The sequence below is a fragment of the Mytilus trossulus genome, chromosome 2, assembly GCF_036588685.1.
Source record: "Mytilus trossulus isolate FHL-02 chromosome 2, PNRI_Mtr1.1.1.hap1, whole genome shotgun sequence".
In the NCBI taxonomy this organism is placed as follows: domain Eukaryota; kingdom Metazoa; phylum Mollusca; class Bivalvia; order Mytilida; family Mytilidae; genus Mytilus; species Mytilus trossulus.
In genome coordinates, this window is record NC_086374.1 from 11984815 (window position 1) to 12002173 (window position 17359).

Here is a 17359-nt window from a genome sequence, read left to right on the forward strand (position 1 = left end):
CCTGAGAAAAATGTGACGAAAATTTTCAACTTGGCTATCATGTGTAAAATCATACAAGTGTTCGGTAAACAGGAAGTTGTCAAGTGATCAATCTGAAAACGCATCAAACGGTATAGCTGACTTAGATAAACCCTGAAACAAAATTTCAGAAATCCATGTATTGTAGTTCCTGAGAAAAATGTGACGAAGGTTTCATGGGACGGACTGACTGACGGACGGACTGATGGACGGACGGACGGACTGACGGAGGGACGGACAGACAGAGGTTAAACAGTATACCCCCCTTTTTTAAAGCGGGGGTATATTTAAAGCGGGGGTATAATCACACACCCAGAGGCGGGCTTCATATGGTCCCTAGACAAAAATGTCCACTGGTTCAGTACAAGTGGACGTCACACAAACTCTGACACATATGAATGAACTGAGTATTTGAAATTTAACAGACATACAAGACTATCATAGGCCAGAGGTATCTAACTTAGGACAGGCACACTTTGGTCAAGATGATTATTACTTTAATAAGGGAGACTGATATACTGTTACAGGTCAAACAGCCATCCATTATTAAAACAAATCTATTTTCTTTACTTAGAATCTCAGGCACTGGTTAAACCTCCAGGAATGAAGGAAAAAACACAAATATTTTAGCCTGAAACACATTGTGTTTTAAATTTAAATATAAATTCTGAATCAAAGATTGGTTATATTGAAATGAAGTACTGTCCTAAAGGTATGAATATCCTGGCAGTGTTCAATATCAGATATTATTTTACATAATGTTGATAGCAGTAATTACTAAACTGGAAATAGATCTTGTGATCAGTAAACTTGTCCAATCCATCAAAGTATGAATACCAGGGTGCTTGAACTGTACCTGAATAAGTTTGCACCAGGTACAATATCGTGCTTGAACTGTACCTGAATAAGTTTGCACCAGGTACAATATCGTGCTTGAACTGTACCTGAATAAGTTTGCACCAGGTACAATATCGTGCTTGAACTGTACCTGAATAAGTTTGCACCAGGTACAATATCGTGCTTGAACTGTACCTGAATAAGTTTGCACCAGGTACAATATCGTGCTTGAACTGTACCTGAATAAGTTTGCACCAGGTACAATATCGGAGAGTGGAAGTGTTAGTTGACAAGGCCAATGCTGAGGGATCTAATGTTAACAATTATTGTACAATAACTTAAATAACAACCCTCCTGGTCAACACTAGGATTTTTAATTAACAATGCGTCTTTAATCTCACAAATCTGATGTTTCTTTACATAAATATCTTGGTTTTTTTTTAAAACATACTGGGGTGTATAAAAGTGACCTCGGGATATGCTATATCATGCCAATATTAGCATATTAATTTGGTATTAAATTAATTATTCTGACAAATTTCACAGGAAAGATTGATTAAATGAAGCAATCTTCTGTAGGGGTATTGAAATATCCCAATAATGAATTCCAAACACTATCAATTTGACGGGGGACAGGTATAAGGTTGTTGCGTAACTTGAGTAATTTATAACTCAATGAAGTAGTAAACTTATTTAACTGTAATAATACTCAAGCAGCTTATAAGGCTTTTCAAACATTTAATATGGATTTTTAAAGTTTACAAAAGATTTATAGATGAGCTGTTATTGAATTTTTTTCTGCATATAAATTATAGATCACACAAAAGCAATGCAGGTATATTGGCTATGCATGGTTATATATATCAGGATGGATCTAGGCTGAAGATAAACATCCAACATAACTTTAGTGGCATGGGGAGGCAAGTATATGCTCCCCTATGTACGTTATATGTACGAGTACATCAGTACCCCAATATCATTTAAAATAGTGTGTATGTGTAAGGAACAGATATAATGCTTTAAGGATGCAACAGTGCAGACTACAAACATTTTAAGCAAACAAACAAAGAATTAAATAGTTTAGTTCTGAGCAGGGATATAACTGTAAACATACTGGTATAATGTCTATATGTTCTCTGCAGATTTAACATATAACATTAATATTACTGTACTAGGCTAACATATAGCCGACTTTACCTTTCCCCAACATTTTCTAGTTTCTATGACATTTTCTCCCAAACTAATGAAACTGGCACTATAAACTAAAACATTCCTTATTAATTGTTTGATAAAATGTTTAGGCTTTATGTCTTATGTTTTATTTGTTAAAATTCAAATTGAACTTTCAGAATTTAATGTTTTTGTTTGAAAGCTAGAATTTCCACTCCTCTTAAATCTAATATACAATAAAATTTCATTTCAACTGTTTATTATAAAATAAAACCTTAAATTATATGTTTAGAATTTCTGAAGGTACATAAATGTTCATCTTTTAATACCCTCACAATACATTTCAATTTGCAATATATTTGAAATTAAATATGGCTGGCATTCCACACAATTAAAATTGAAAGAAAACCTTGTGGAAATTAAATAACTGTTAAAGTCACCTTTATTCAATAATGATTAATTATTCTCAAAATACCAAAAAGCAGGTGGTAAAATATTATTCATAGTTTACGTCCACATAGATTTTGTATTTTCATTGAAATCAGACAAGAGTATTTAAATTGAATCTCATTAACTGTTTAGTTAAGTGTTTTATTATGAAGCAACATGTTTCAAAGATAAGAGAGTCAAGACCTTGCTTTACTTCAAAATGAAGTTCAGACAAATGTTCAAATGTCAGTAAGTTTAAATTTAACTTTTGATTGGTTTTAACAAAGGTAAAGCTATTTTACACTAATAAAAGCCAAATCTAAGTTTAAACAAAAGCTTATAATACTTTTTTTAAGGATTTCTGAATTTACTGATATCCTAAGAACTCATTTTCAACAAGGCTAATAATCCCACTGACCAATGGTCAACACTAATGCAATCTAATTGATCTATAGATTGATTGATCAGTGTTTAACTTAGTATCCCTTTCAGAACTATGAGCTATATCATGGCAGTCTTTTAAACTTTCTAAGTAGTAAAGTTAAAGTTGTCTCTCCAATTTTTAAACATCCTGATGATTTGGCCCATCTGTAATGGCCACAATTCCTTTCTCTATCATGGACTTTGATTCTTACAATTGTTACCATGATCAAGACAACAGATTGAGAGTAGAATCTGTTCTCCTTTATATTTTAACAAAATAATCAATCTTTATCAAACGCAAAACCTGGTGGGACCTTCTCTCAATTTGTTTTTTCCTCTCCAATTAGTCTCTGACTAGAACCATACCAGACACTAACCAAGGGGCCTGGCCACCAGTAGTTTAGACATTAGATTTGTCCCTCTATCCCCATCCCATTTTAAACCCAATAATTACAAAAACATTACAAAAACAGTCTATATATTCCACTGCTCTATAATGGCTGCATTCCAGTAGGAGAGAATCAGAAACAGAGAGAGATTGAATTATTCCAGTAACCATCCAATCCAAACTAAAGTGTACTGGATATTGACCTTCTAACCTGTTTGTATGGGTAATTAGATACCTATCTGTAAGGTTACCTGTAATCAGACTCTAGATTAACCTGCTATTCTAATCCAGAGAATCAAACCTTCTGACATGTCTGTCAAAATTAATAATCTTGGCCCTTTAAATGGGAACACAGGCATCCATTGTTGTATAGGAACTCTTACAACTATCATACAAGTGGGAGGTTTAGCTAGGTAAAAGACCAGGTTTGAAAACGCCTGAACCAATTCAGGAATATGAGTTGAATTCCATTCCTTTAAATGATTGATAGGGTTTATGTTATTGATCTTGTCAGTTTTTAGGAAACCCCAATTTTGAATTTATCGTGGATTATTTCTGTTATTGCACAGAAAAAAGGAAAATTTAATCAAATATTATAAACACCCATGCAGCTTATTTTTTTCCAATTTAGACCTGGAAGATAGTTAATGATTAGTTCTACTTTGACAATATTTTACTAGATTTATGACCTACACATATTATACTATTCAGATTACAGTACCCTGATAAGAGTAGTACAATCAGTCATAACTAAATAAACAAAACATGTAATATGATTTAAAATCAATTTTATTCAATGATTTTTAATTTTTCAGTCATGGGTAAAAATACCATTATATTATCAATAAAACTAACCAGCACTTCATAGAAACTGATGGATGTGTTATAGTAAATATGACGTAAAGTCGTTCCAGCTACATTTACATTTTTGTATTAAAACAAAATAGTCAATAAATTGTTTGTGCAAACTCAGATATACAAAAATTTCTAACTGGGAATGTTTTTTTCTGATTTTTTTTCATGAAACAAGTTAGATCAATTTTTAAGTGAAATACAAGATCATTTTATGTCTGCCAAAGATAAAGAGGAAAGAAATGACTGCACTGAAATCTCCATCAAAGTATGTGTACCTATTATAGGTTATAATTTACCCTTGCCATATGATTTTATGATATTGATGTGGGTTTTTTTAAAGCAGTATTTCATAATCGGAAATTCAATTTAAATTGGAATGGAACAGATCAATTGTAATAGATTATTTATCATATATTTAATGAACATAAAAAAACTTATCAATTTCATTTCCACAATGATAAGCAACAACAACCAGAAACAAATTGATAGCATACTGGGTTTTTATGACATTTTTAAGTGTCATTGTTATAGCAATGAAGGGCAATAACTCCTTAACAACAAACGTGAAAATCATCACTACCTATCATGAGGTGGAATAATACATGTAAGTAAACTAACTGATGACCTAACTTAACTATTTAATTGTTTTAGGGGTCAAATAATTGCATTATATCTAGCACTATATATACCATTTTGGAGATTATCTGATGAAATGAAATTTGTTTGGATTCTTTCATCTGAAGATTTGTGTGTAACTTCAAACTTATCTAATTTATTGCACTCCCTTTTTGAAGAACGAAAGAAAATTATAGAAAATATTGTTGTTTAAAAAAACAAAAACAAAAACAAAAAAGAAATAAATAGAAGAAAAATATAGATAGATATATAATTATAGGAAATAAAATTGATCAGGAGTTGTCTCCCATAGACCTAGTACTATAAAGAATTATGTTATTTCTCCAGGTCACAGTGGCACCCATAACAACTATGTTTTGTTAATAACTTGGTTTATATCAGGTTAATTAGTGTAAATGTGTATTCATGTGTTGTTTTTGTTTTTTGTTGTCTAAATGTACTTTAATCATTCTAATCATTTTCTGTGCTTTATTTTGTAATTCATTCATTTGATTGTATAGCTCAAATTTTGGGCACCATGATTGGTTAATAAAAAATTATCTTATCTTATCTTATTGGAATAGATTTTAAGGGAATATTAAATATCTGGTCACTAAAAATAGAGACTACATAATTTGGATGGTCGTTTTTAAAAGGTTTTTTTTTTCTGAATCTGTTGGGTTATAAACATATGTTATAAACATATGTAACTTTAATGTGAAGTTTATCTTTCAATGATGATATTTAATTAAATGTTTCTAATCAAAATATTTATCAATTGTAAGAGTTTGTTTCCAATGACCTGACCTTGTTGGCAGGCAATATTACAAATAATCACTTCAAATTCATTACCGACAAACGAAACATTTATATTCAACAATGTGTTGTCAAAATCGCTGAAACAACAAAACTTTTAATCACATTAGCTAAGATTAAAATGTCCATTAAATTCTCTAGATAAAACTAAATACTCCAAATTAAACAGGTAAAAGGATAATATAGTTGATCTGAAGTAGGATCTTTGTAAATATTGCAATGTCACACTTATTTTCTTGTCATAACAATTTTACTCTCTACATTTCTTGTTCATAAAATTTAAAACAGTAAAATAATTTCAATATAACTTGTTATCATATCTCCCATATGTGCCTCGTTTCATGAAGCACCATTGACCAAATATATAAATCAAGAAAGATAACTCTGTAATAAATATATCACATATCAGATATCATCATATATTAGACAACACAAATCTTTTCTATCCAAATTATGTAGCTTGAATACAATGTAAAGGTAAACTTTTAAGTTCCAGGAATATAAGGACATGACTATCTTTGTATAACCTTAAATTACCTGTATACCATGTGTTGATAAGTTTTTGCTTGACCAACCAACACCAGTAGATTGATTGTTCTGCCAAAGAATTTTCATATACAGTCTCATTCCAAAGAGTCATCACTAGACAATATTAAATTTCATCCAGACAGCCACAACCTATGTGCCTTTATTGAATAATGTTCTTTACAGTGGAGGGGATGGAGAAAACATAATTTAAAAACTCTTATAAGATTCAAAGAAATCTAAATGGGAAAAATGGTCTGTCGAAAGTGTTAACTGACTCAGCTATCAAAACATTCTTGTTTAACAAGACTAGTAGGATAAAATGACTTACTCGTCTGATTTCTCTGAGTGGATAGATGCCCTTGATGATGATCCCACTTTATAATCGTGTGGTAACGTTGCCCTGGTTTGATTATTAACACCGTCGTAACGCTTGATCGAATGATTGACAGTCATCGCACTATTGTTTGTTCCAGAAAATGTTTGAGATTTGGGTATATTTCTATATCCATCAATAAAGTTCCTTTCTTCCATGATGGTGTTACGTGTATGTCCCCCAACCGTCCGCCGAGCAAAACCTTTACTTGACGATGACCTGTAAATACATAACCATAGAATTGGTATTTTTCTATATTTAAATTGTTACTTTGTCTTGCTGTTTTAAACAAAAGGCATAAAAGAAATATGGTTAAAGTCATATACATAAACTGGAATCTTTTTTATACAGTTTAAGTATTACACTTTCCTCCTTTGTTTTGTGTTTTCACTCTAACCTACGTACAAAATGTACCATTTGTAAAATATCAAACAAATCAAGAAAAGATTTGTCTAATTTGCTTTCTGATTGTTGTCTATTGTTGGATTGCTGTATCATTGGTGATTTCTCAAGCTGTATTGTTTATGATTGTCTGAGTTTGAAGATATAACTAGAGGTTATTCGATCTTTAAAATTAGAACTTTACCCAAATGATAAAAATTTTGTGAAGATTTCAATATTTGAGTGATATTGTCAGAGTCCTGACATTGTCTAAATCATTATCAGACAAATATTTTCCACATCTATCTTCCTAATCTGAGGTAAATTTAAAGCTGATCTTTTAGGAAAAATCATTCTAAAGTTGAAATACATGTACCATAATTTGACATTATGAATAAGCAATACAAACTGTATATTCTATTATAAATTGTTAGACATATAACTTAATAGCTAATGTAATATATATTTGTTGTCATATTCAGATGATTTTCCTGTCAGCCAGCTTTCATATTTTTCACCTTAAAATTTTTCATAAAGCTCATGATCAAGTTTAAAGTAGAATTCCACACTTGCAAGAAAATAAATTAGTATTCATATATTTTTTTATGTAATTATGAAGATAACTAGTCATTCTGAAGATTTTCACTGCAAGTGGTCAATAATTTACTTGTGTGTTGAAGAAAATGATGCAAACAAGTAAAAGTAAAGTTGATATTAAAGTAAAATACGAGTAATAAGCAAGGAAGGGTTAAATGGATTATCTATACAGAAAACATTCAGTATTTATGTTTCAGGATTGTAAACAGTTTCAATATTCTGCCAAAAAGCATAAGCATATAATTGGTAGATTTCCCCCTGTTGAATATGTCAACAACCAATCACATTGTTCTGATAATCCTATTTAAACTCAAAATAAGTTATCTCCCTTTGATCATGATCAGATGATTTAAGAAAGTTTCTAGTTAGTATATATGACTAATGTTTCTAGTTAGTATATATGACTAATGTTTCTAGTTAGTAAAAGAACTACTGTATGATTAAGTATTTGTTAGTCAAAGAAAACAAATGTAGCAAATAAAAATAACCAGGCATCTATCTTAATAATCAGATATAAATCAAATATTCTATGTACATCGTTTCTTCTACACAGTTACTCAAAATCTTCTTTACATATGTACAGGTTTTATAATGGAAAGGCAAAAAGAAGGAAAAGCTATATAAAAATACATTGCAAATAAAATAAAAATATTCTGAAATGCTGATTCATGCAATAAAAACATTGTTCTAAGCCTCAACATTTAAAGTTTTCAGGACCAAAATCAAAATGCTATAAAAGATTTAAATTTTCTTGTTTCTAAATATACTTATTACATTTTTCTACTTGACTCATAAATCATATCTTCTAGAATCTCAAATACTTTCAACAGTAATATTGTAATCTTTATAACTTAAAAACATCAATTATCTCTATATCTGTTCTAGAAGAAATATTTACCAAACCAATTAATGACTGACCCCATTCTATTTTTCATAAACTTGACCAAAGACATAAATATCTATACCAGCATGCAACATAGCTACACTACACGGAAAGGCACGAGGGAGAAAGGTTCTCACCTGCTGAAAGTTCTATCAAGTTTTGCTCGACGTTTATTCTCTTCCAAGGTCTGGTATTCGGTTCTACCACTGTAAATTAGATGATCTCCCTTATTATCCTGACAGATGCCTGGTCCAAGCATACACATTGGTTTTAGTGGGTACCAGTTTAAATAGAATGGACAATGAAGCAGACCTCTTTCTCCCTCTTTTCTTATATATATTTTTTTTATCCTTTTAACCAGTCCTCAAATAAAGGCTAGGAGTATTAAGACAAATTGATTCTTATATTTTTTTACTTTCTTCTAATACAGTAATTTTTGTGTTGTATGATGGGTTTAAGAACTCTACATTTAAATATGTTTTATTGATGAAGGAAACCATATTTACCGTGAATCCTTGGTAATTGACAAATGAGTCAAAAGACAAAAGTCTGTAAACCCTATAAAGTTGAGATCTTGTGAATTATACTGGTAGACATTGTCCAAATGGGAGTACAGAGGCCACTCTGTATTTACATTCATTGTCCATTCTTATTCACTATCAGAAAAACCTTATTCATTTATTACAGAGAAATACTATCGAAAGCATTTTAAAAATTTAAACTTATCAGATGCACATACAACTCTTTAATTTATACAAATCTTAATAAAATGTAATAGTATACATGTTACATAGAGTGAAATTTTAATAAATATAGCAAAAGACAAAATTACTTCTAATAATAAAAGATATTTAAAAGATTTAAGGGCTCACAAAATCAAATCAAAACAGAAAAGAATAAGGTTTTTATGACTTGAACAAACTTGCAGATAAAGCTAAATTCCTAGCAAGAAAAGATGAATGTCATCTAAAAACTACAAACTACAGATAGAGTAAAATAGATATTAGCAGAATATAGATGTCAAATGGAATTTATCTAATTATTTTAAAGATGAAAACTCTTACAATATCTTCAAGACAAAACGATTAAAATCAAAACAGAGCACAGGTGGCAATTAGAGGCAATCCAGAAATCATTTACTATGCAATTATAAAATTTACCATGCAATTCAATGTTCCCCCACTAAAAATGTGGACCTGTATTGTTTATCATATTTTTTTGCATTTTCTTGCTAGAAATTTACCAAATATTTGCATAATAACTACTAGTATTAGTCACGCCTTGAACCAGTATATACTATTGTCAAACATGCATAAAATATCTACTATAATATAGAAATGTGTCACCATTTACAGGTTTTCTGATTATTTTATTGAACTCTTTCCTCATTTACTAACCAACTTTTCTTATCTTTTTACTGCTTGATTTTTCTTTAATTCTTTATTATTACTGATGTTTTTAAACATTTCAGTTTTTTTAGTCAATTGTGTGTTTCCTTTGTTTTTCTTTTATAAGTAACTACTATTTTGCATACTTCTTATATAAAGATTTATATTTGTGTTGAGATTGGTTACCAGGTTCAACTTTTGTTGTTAATATTAGTAAATAAACAAAACTCCACAGCATGTCAAAGGGAGACAAATCTACTTACCTATATCGAAATTTTGATCCTAACGAAAATACTTTCTTGGAGGGAGGGTTGGGAACATACAAACGAAAAAATGTATGATGTTCTACACATGACTTCCATAAATTTTTACACGATCTATAACTGTTCATATTGAAACCTATTAAATTTTCCACAGAATCATTCTGAAATAAAAAAGAAAATATTTTTGAAAATATTTTATTCTGCATGAAAATAAAATTACAAAATTATGCATTAATCAAAAGTTTGATGTTGGTAAAAACTATACACTAAAGAATGTGGCTTGTATTGTAGTTTAAAATACATTGACATTAGGAACGTCAGAAAAATTAATTAAAGGCCGTACGGTGACCAATAGTTGTTAATGTCTGTGTCATTTTGGTCTTTTGTGGATAGTTGTCTCATTGGCAATCGTACCACATCTTCTTTTTTATAAATGATTTGACACAAGATTGCTATGTCCTTGCTGTATAATATCACTTGATGGAAGTATGTGTCATAAGGCTGAGGAATATAGTAGCTATAGTACACATGATTACAAACATTTGTACCAAGTAGGAAGCTTTTTTTCAAAAAGGATCAGTTTTATTTACAGTAGTACAAATGATGACTCTAATGTCCACTCAAGATTTACATGAAAATTTAGCATAAATAAAATCACCAACAGATGAGTTTTTTAAAGTTTATTTTTTAATTTAATGTCTCAGAACCTTCTAATTTGATTTTATGAATCAATACTAAACGAAAATTATTTAATTGCACCGCAAGATGACCCCCCCCTGTTATTACTTTCACTTACAACTTCTCTTCGTAGCTGAATGAAAAACTGTTTTCTTTTAAATGAAATTTTAACTATCTTCGCCCTGAAAGTAAAATAAATTGAATGAAGTATGCAATTAGGAAAAAACATGATCAAACAATTATATGAACTACATTATTTTTCTACTCATTTTTTTAGTTTTTGTTTTGGTGAAAAAATACTACCTACTAAACTAAGGAGAACATGTCTTACTATTCTTAAATTACTACTCTTTTTTAAATGGTTATATCAACCAACAGAGTTGTCTTTCCTTTTTTACAACAATTTGCTTCTTTCGTGGGTTAAATTTTCACTTTTGATTGTTTGAACTGCAGATTTAGTATTTCCCTCTTTTAACATGAAGTTAGCCTTGTGTTATGTTGAATAGTAAAATAGACATGCATAAAATTCTAAATATATGCAGGAATCTATGTTCAGTAGTTGTTGTTTGTTGATGTGGTTCATAAGTGTTTCTTGGTTTTTTTTATATATATTAGAACGTTGGCTTTCCTGTTTGTTGCTGCACATCATATTTCTCTTTTGTTTTTTGTTTTGCACATAAATCAGGCTAGTTTTACAATTGTCTTTTTTGGGCCTTTTAAAACTTACTCTGCAGTATGGATTTTGCTCATTGTTGAACCAATAACCCAACAGAGGTGACACCTAGCTCTACTTACCAGGGGAATGTGTTGATTTTAACATTGTTCTGAAACACCACCAAGCCAACAGAGGTGACACCAAGCTGTATATCTACACTGCTCTGATCCTAAAATATACAGAAATAGAATTATCTTTTCAAGCGTCCTTCACATACAGATTTGCATTATAGTTTCCATGAGGAATTGGTTTTCCTGGAAATCAATGATAATTAAATGTGTTACCTAAATGTAGCCCTACACACAAACATTTTCATTCTCTCAGTATAATACACAGTAAAGCACTCAAAGATAAACAGCAACGATGACCAAATGACAAAACAAATATGTTTTAAAAACTTACAAGGCTTGTCAGAAACATATGTTTCCCATATATATTCCATTTTCTTTACTCTGTTTATGTATGTATTGTATCATCTGCTTATAATCTTCAGTTTGAAATTTATAAATTTTACCAATTCACTAGCTGAGTTTTAATCAACCATATGAATTAAATCTTTAATTTAAACAAACTCACTTTTAATTAAGTAATAATCTGCCTACATTTGGTATGTTAGATAAACAAACCTTTTTTTATATATAATATATATAATCTCCATGCTAATATGATCCTTATTTTTTCTTATTCCCTTGCTCTTACCCTAAGAATTATAAGCAAGGACATTTCTTCCTTCATGCTTTCTGCTATGTTTATATATCTATATACATAAAATTATAAAGATCTTAAAAAAAATGCTTTTTCTAATAGATAACACCAGCACCATCAAAGAATAAAGAGAAGAAATATATTCTGGTTCAAACTAAGACTGAAGGAAAAGTCACTTGTTCACTATAAGTGTTTTGATATAACAGAAATTACCCTGATTTAGTTTTTATAGATATTAGAAACAGAATACAATAAATTTGTTTTTACACAGCTATATGGTACAACAGAATAGAAGGGAAGTAAACAGAAGAGAAAACATACACAGCTAAATGACAAAACATCATTCTGTCTTTTATCTTTTACAAAGGTTTATCATTTTTTTTAACTAATGAAGTATTTGTTTATCTTTTTCTCAAATATTAAAACCATTTGCTTTAAACTAATCTGATATACAGTCTTCACACTTTACCACAGGCAACGCAGCCTAGGATAAAACCATCTCAATACCCCAACAGAAACTTACAAATAAAAGTCAAAATGTTGAACTCCTGAAAAGTTTAAGCTAATAAAGCAACATCTCCATATGCAATTAATGTTGTGGCGTTTCATGCAAAAACAATTGACCATTCATCCTGACATATTTTCAAGTCTGTCTATGGGAAAACACACCCATCACTATTGGGCTAAAACTAATTGGTTCAAACATCTTCAATTTGTGCCAAAAAAAAAATACCATCTATAAAGCCAGAATTATGTTTTTTTAAAGGTATGAGCTGCCAAGTTTATAATGATGGGATTTACGACAATATACATGGTGACCAGTAATTGTTTGTGTCAAGAATAAATCAAATAAAAAGGGAAATACAACAATTGAAAAACAGTGAAATTACATAACTCCTTTTTAAAATAAGTAAAAAATGTATTTGAGATAAAGTAGAACCGTAAACCCCGATTAAGAAATACCTGAAACCATAAACCCTGATTGTTAAATACCTTAACTTTAAACCGTGGGAGTCTTTTCAGTGATCTTTCTGGTAATATTGTTATACTCATCTTAAAGAGTTAGTAAAGTGTTAGTAAATAAACACAGAAAAAGAAGAAAATTATACTAACAACATTGAATTGTCCCGTTTCTACATCACCGATCATCATTGACTGAAAAAACAAGAAGAATTATCTCCCTTGAAGGAAAAAAATCATTTCAAAATTTTGTAATATGCTACTGCCATAACTTTCTATAGAGTTAAATTTTGTAAACGTACATTATTAAATATTTTTTTATATAATCAACAATTTTTTATTGCTAAAATACTGCAACATATTTTAAGTTATCTCCCCTTATAAAAATTTTTAAAAATCTGATTTTAATATAGCTAATTAACATTTAATCATTCAATATGAATATGTAATTTATCAGACTTCTTACAAAAGAATAAAATGTCACTCACACAGATGCATTTTGATTAAAGCAAGATAAAAGTTAAAAGGGAGATAAATCTTCACAATCAAACTTATAAGGAGAAGATTAAAAGATTTCAGTTAATCTAAACCGGCAGTTGCAGACAAGCATTACACCAAGATACCTCCTGTACAAAGTATATACATATTTCAAATATTTATTTTATTTTCCACTAATAAGTGAAGCGTTCAATTTAATAAAATGTAAAAATTATCAAATAAATCCAACTTTCTACTTGATACAATGCAAAAATATTCAAAAATCTACTTTGATGAATTACAAAAACCTCTTATTCAAAAAGGGAAGATAAAAATGATTTACACGATAGGGTTGTCTTATTAATTACATAGCCTATATATCAAATTTAGACAACTCTCCTTTTACCATTTGCAGAAATGAAATTTCATCCAAATGATGTCCATCCTAATATCAATAATGGTTAAATCATGAGTTATATCATCCTTACCCGAGCATTATGTAAATCTACACCATACATCTCTAATCGTTTGGCTTTATCTAAGTAATTATATTCAGCATCTGCAGGATTCTGACCTCTAAAAAATAACAAAAACAATGACAGACAATAAATAATACAGATATGCAATCTACATGTTGAATACTGAATTATTTTTATTCTGTTAATTATATTACAGTAGTGAACAATAGTTACAGTGTTAGATCAAACAATAGATTTTCAGCCCAACACCTCTGGGTCAAGTCCATAAGTCTCTTTTCTTTTTAAAAGTTTTCTCCTGTCCACCGTAATTCAATAATATATTTTCCAACGTTATTACAGATGTATGTTAAACATGATGTATGTCTCACTGTAAATATTTTTCTTTTTTCCTATATCTTTATATCTATGTTCACTTGTTGCTGTAAGAGAACTAGTGATATATTAAACTCCATTCTACATAGAGGACTCACACACTTGTAGGATTGCCAATGAGGTCTATATCCACCTGAGTTCACTTGAAGTGAATACAAGAGGCTGTCACAACGACAGCAAACCAGATTTATTAACATTTATTTGTGTCCTGACAATATCACAAGAACCATTACTGATGAATGGTGAAAGTGAAAATGGTCAATATCAAATTTGACCTCCATTTTGTCATCAGTATCAACATATTAATATTTGAAAAGCTTAGATTGAATGGTTCATGAGTAAATGCAACAACGTGAATTGTCATTATTTAGTCATCAGTAACAACATATAAAAATTTCAAAAGCTTTGGTTGAATGGTTCATGAGAAAATGCACAGACACGACTGGAAACACCATTTTTCAATCTTTCAAGAACCATAACTCCTGAACAGTAAAAGTGAAAATCGTCATTATTGATTTGACCTCCTATTTGTCATCAGTAACAACATATTAAAATTTGGGAAGCTTTGATAGAACAGTTCATGTGTAAATGCACGGACACGACTGGAAACTCCTTTTTTCAATCTTTCAAGAACCATAACTCCTGAACGGTAAAAGTCAAAATCGTCATTATTGAACTTGACCTCCATTTTGTCATCGGTAACAACATACAAAATTTTGGGAAGCTTTGGTAGAACAGTTCATGCGTAAATACACGGACATGACTGGAAACTCCATTTTTCAATCTTTCAAGAACCATAACTCCTGAACCGTAAAAGTCAAAATCGTCATTATTGAACTTGACCTCCATTTTGTCCTCAGTAATAACATTTTGAAATTTGGGAAGCTTTGGTAGAACAGTTCATGTGTAAATGCACAGACACGACTAGAAACTCCCTTTTTCAATCTTTCAAGAACCATATCTTCTGAACAGAAAAAGTAAAAATCGCCATTATTGAACTTGACCTTCATTTAGTTGTTAGTAACAACATATTAAAAATTTAAAAGCTTTGGTTGAAAGGTTCATGAGTTAATGCACGGACAACATTTGTTTGCCGCCAGACCGCCCGGCTGCCCGTCGTACATCCCAAAATCAATAACCGACATTTTTGTCACAAAAATCCGGTTAAAAAGCAATTATAGTTCACCATGCAGTCTTCAGGAGAAACATGTTCATTTTGTTTAAATGTCAATAATTTCATGACTGCTGGTGAAGTAACTGTTTTAAATGAGTTCATACTGTATTTAAATTTACCTGTGTTGTTTATGTAGATCTGAAACTTGTTTTTCAAATTCTGGTGTTTGATTAGGTATAAATCTGTAATCAGCTAAGTAATTGTCCCGATGTTCATCTGGGTTAAAATCGCCAAGCTCAGCTAAAATTACATAGACATTAAAAGTCATATATTTGACACCAGCTAAAAAAAAGCAACCTCCAAACTAGAGAGGCTCAACCAACTTCTTACATTTACATATTTTTTTTGGCAATAATATAAGGTTATTGAGATGACAATAAAACGGAATATATTCTATGTTTGTAAATTTTATTTTACAATTGTTTTGTCTTATATGTGTGAATGCTTGTTGTTTAAATAATAAATTTATCTTATTGGTGTTTTGTCTCATTTATAATTGTTTGTTTTTTTTGACAACATTTGTTCTTGTGGATACATAGAGTGTGAAATGATGCCACTTTAAACTGGTATCAATTAATAAATCAATCATCTGATATAGATACTCTTCAATTCCATAAAAGATCCTACCAATGTAACAGTAAATTGTTGCTCATAAAATAAAACATTTTATTCTATTAAGTTTCTCATTGAAACATATAATTTACATGCGACCCTGTAACATGTACTATGTAACATGTACTATCTTGAATCTGTTGTCTTGTGTTATTGTGACTACCACTGAAAATTACCCTACATGTACATTTTTTCTTATTTCGTGATTTTGTATATTTTATGTGAGGTTCATTCATATCTGTTCAGACGCATTCAGATAGAATTTATTGTTAACACACTACACAAATAGATTCCATTATATTCCACTACTCACACTGCACTGCATAACTGGCCAATAAAATGGCTGTATTCTGTGGACACATCAATCTCCCCTCTAAAATATCTCGTTTTACTTGCAAGAAAAAGTGATACCTAAAATATAATTTATATGATGCAACCAATTATTTTATTCTAATAATGTTAGATCAAGAACATTTCTTTCCAAATGATATTAAATTGATATTTAGAAACAATATTTATAATTGCAAGGTCAAATGTAAGTATCTACTTCAAGTTTACAAACTATACTGAACATCAAAGGAAACACAACACTGCTCTAGCATATTTGTCAAATTTTTCACAAAAACATTGAAGTCAAAAACTATCTTGCTCCACCTTGTCAGAAACAGTTGAAAACATAACTTGATAGTTGTGGAAGTGAAGCCATCCAAATTTTAATTGGTTCTGTGTTTTGAGGTAATAAGTATTGTGTTTCAGTTTTAGGAACCTGATGTGCAGCAGTTGTCATTTGTTGATGTGGTTTATAAGTGTTTTTCGTTTTTGTTTCTTTTATAGATTAGACCATTGGTTTTCCTATTTGTTTTTCACTAGTCATTTTGGGACCTATATAGCTTGTTGTTCAACGAAGCCAATGCTCCATGTTGATGGCCGTATTTTGACCTATAATGGTTACCTTTATACAAATTGTGACTTGGATGTAGAGTTCTCATTGGCACACATCTTCTTATTTTTATACACACAGAATGGTGACACAGCAGACTCTGCCATAAACAGTACATTGTCAACGCTAGACAAGAAGCCTGTTTTTTTTATGACAATTTTAATTATCGTCACTTGTTTTACTAAAGTAACTTTATTACAGACTTACCTAGTGTATTCTTCAGCTAGTTTGCTGGGGTCTGACACATAAAACTTCACACGAAAGAAAAATTCAAATGGAGGTC

The 17359-nt window shown here is 30.2% G+C and overlaps 1 protein-coding gene across 6 annotated transcripts in view; it reads right to left on the reverse strand.

Moving 5' to 3' along the window:
* LOC134706502 (tyrosine-protein phosphatase non-receptor type 4-like) overlaps window positions 1–17359 on the reverse strand; it is a 90933-nt gene that overhangs the window by 53375 nt on the left and 20199 nt on the right. For 5 of the 6 annotated variants that reach the window (XM_063565501.1, XM_063565505.1, XM_063565506.1 and 2 more), the window contains exons 5-14: window positions 17284–17359; window positions 16450–16547; window positions 15644–15764; window positions 13988–14075; window positions 13176–13217; window positions 11438–11526; window positions 10761–10824; window positions 9965–10125; window positions 8451–8519; window positions 6408–6671 (exon numbers count right to left, since the gene is read on the reverse strand). In XM_063565501.1, coding sequence (XP_063421571.1) covers window positions 6408–6671; window positions 8451–8519; window positions 9965–10125; window positions 10761–10824; window positions 11438–11526; window positions 13176–13217; window positions 13988–14075; window positions 15644–15764; window positions 16450–16547; window positions 17284–17359 — 1072 coding nt within the window. The remainder of the gene's footprint in view (window positions 1–6407; window positions 6672–8450; window positions 8520–9964; window positions 10126–10760; window positions 10825–11437; window positions 11527–13175; window positions 13218–13987; window positions 14076–15643; window positions 15765–16449; window positions 16548–17283) is intronic. The other variant, XM_063565503.1, reaches the window with a different exon arrangement.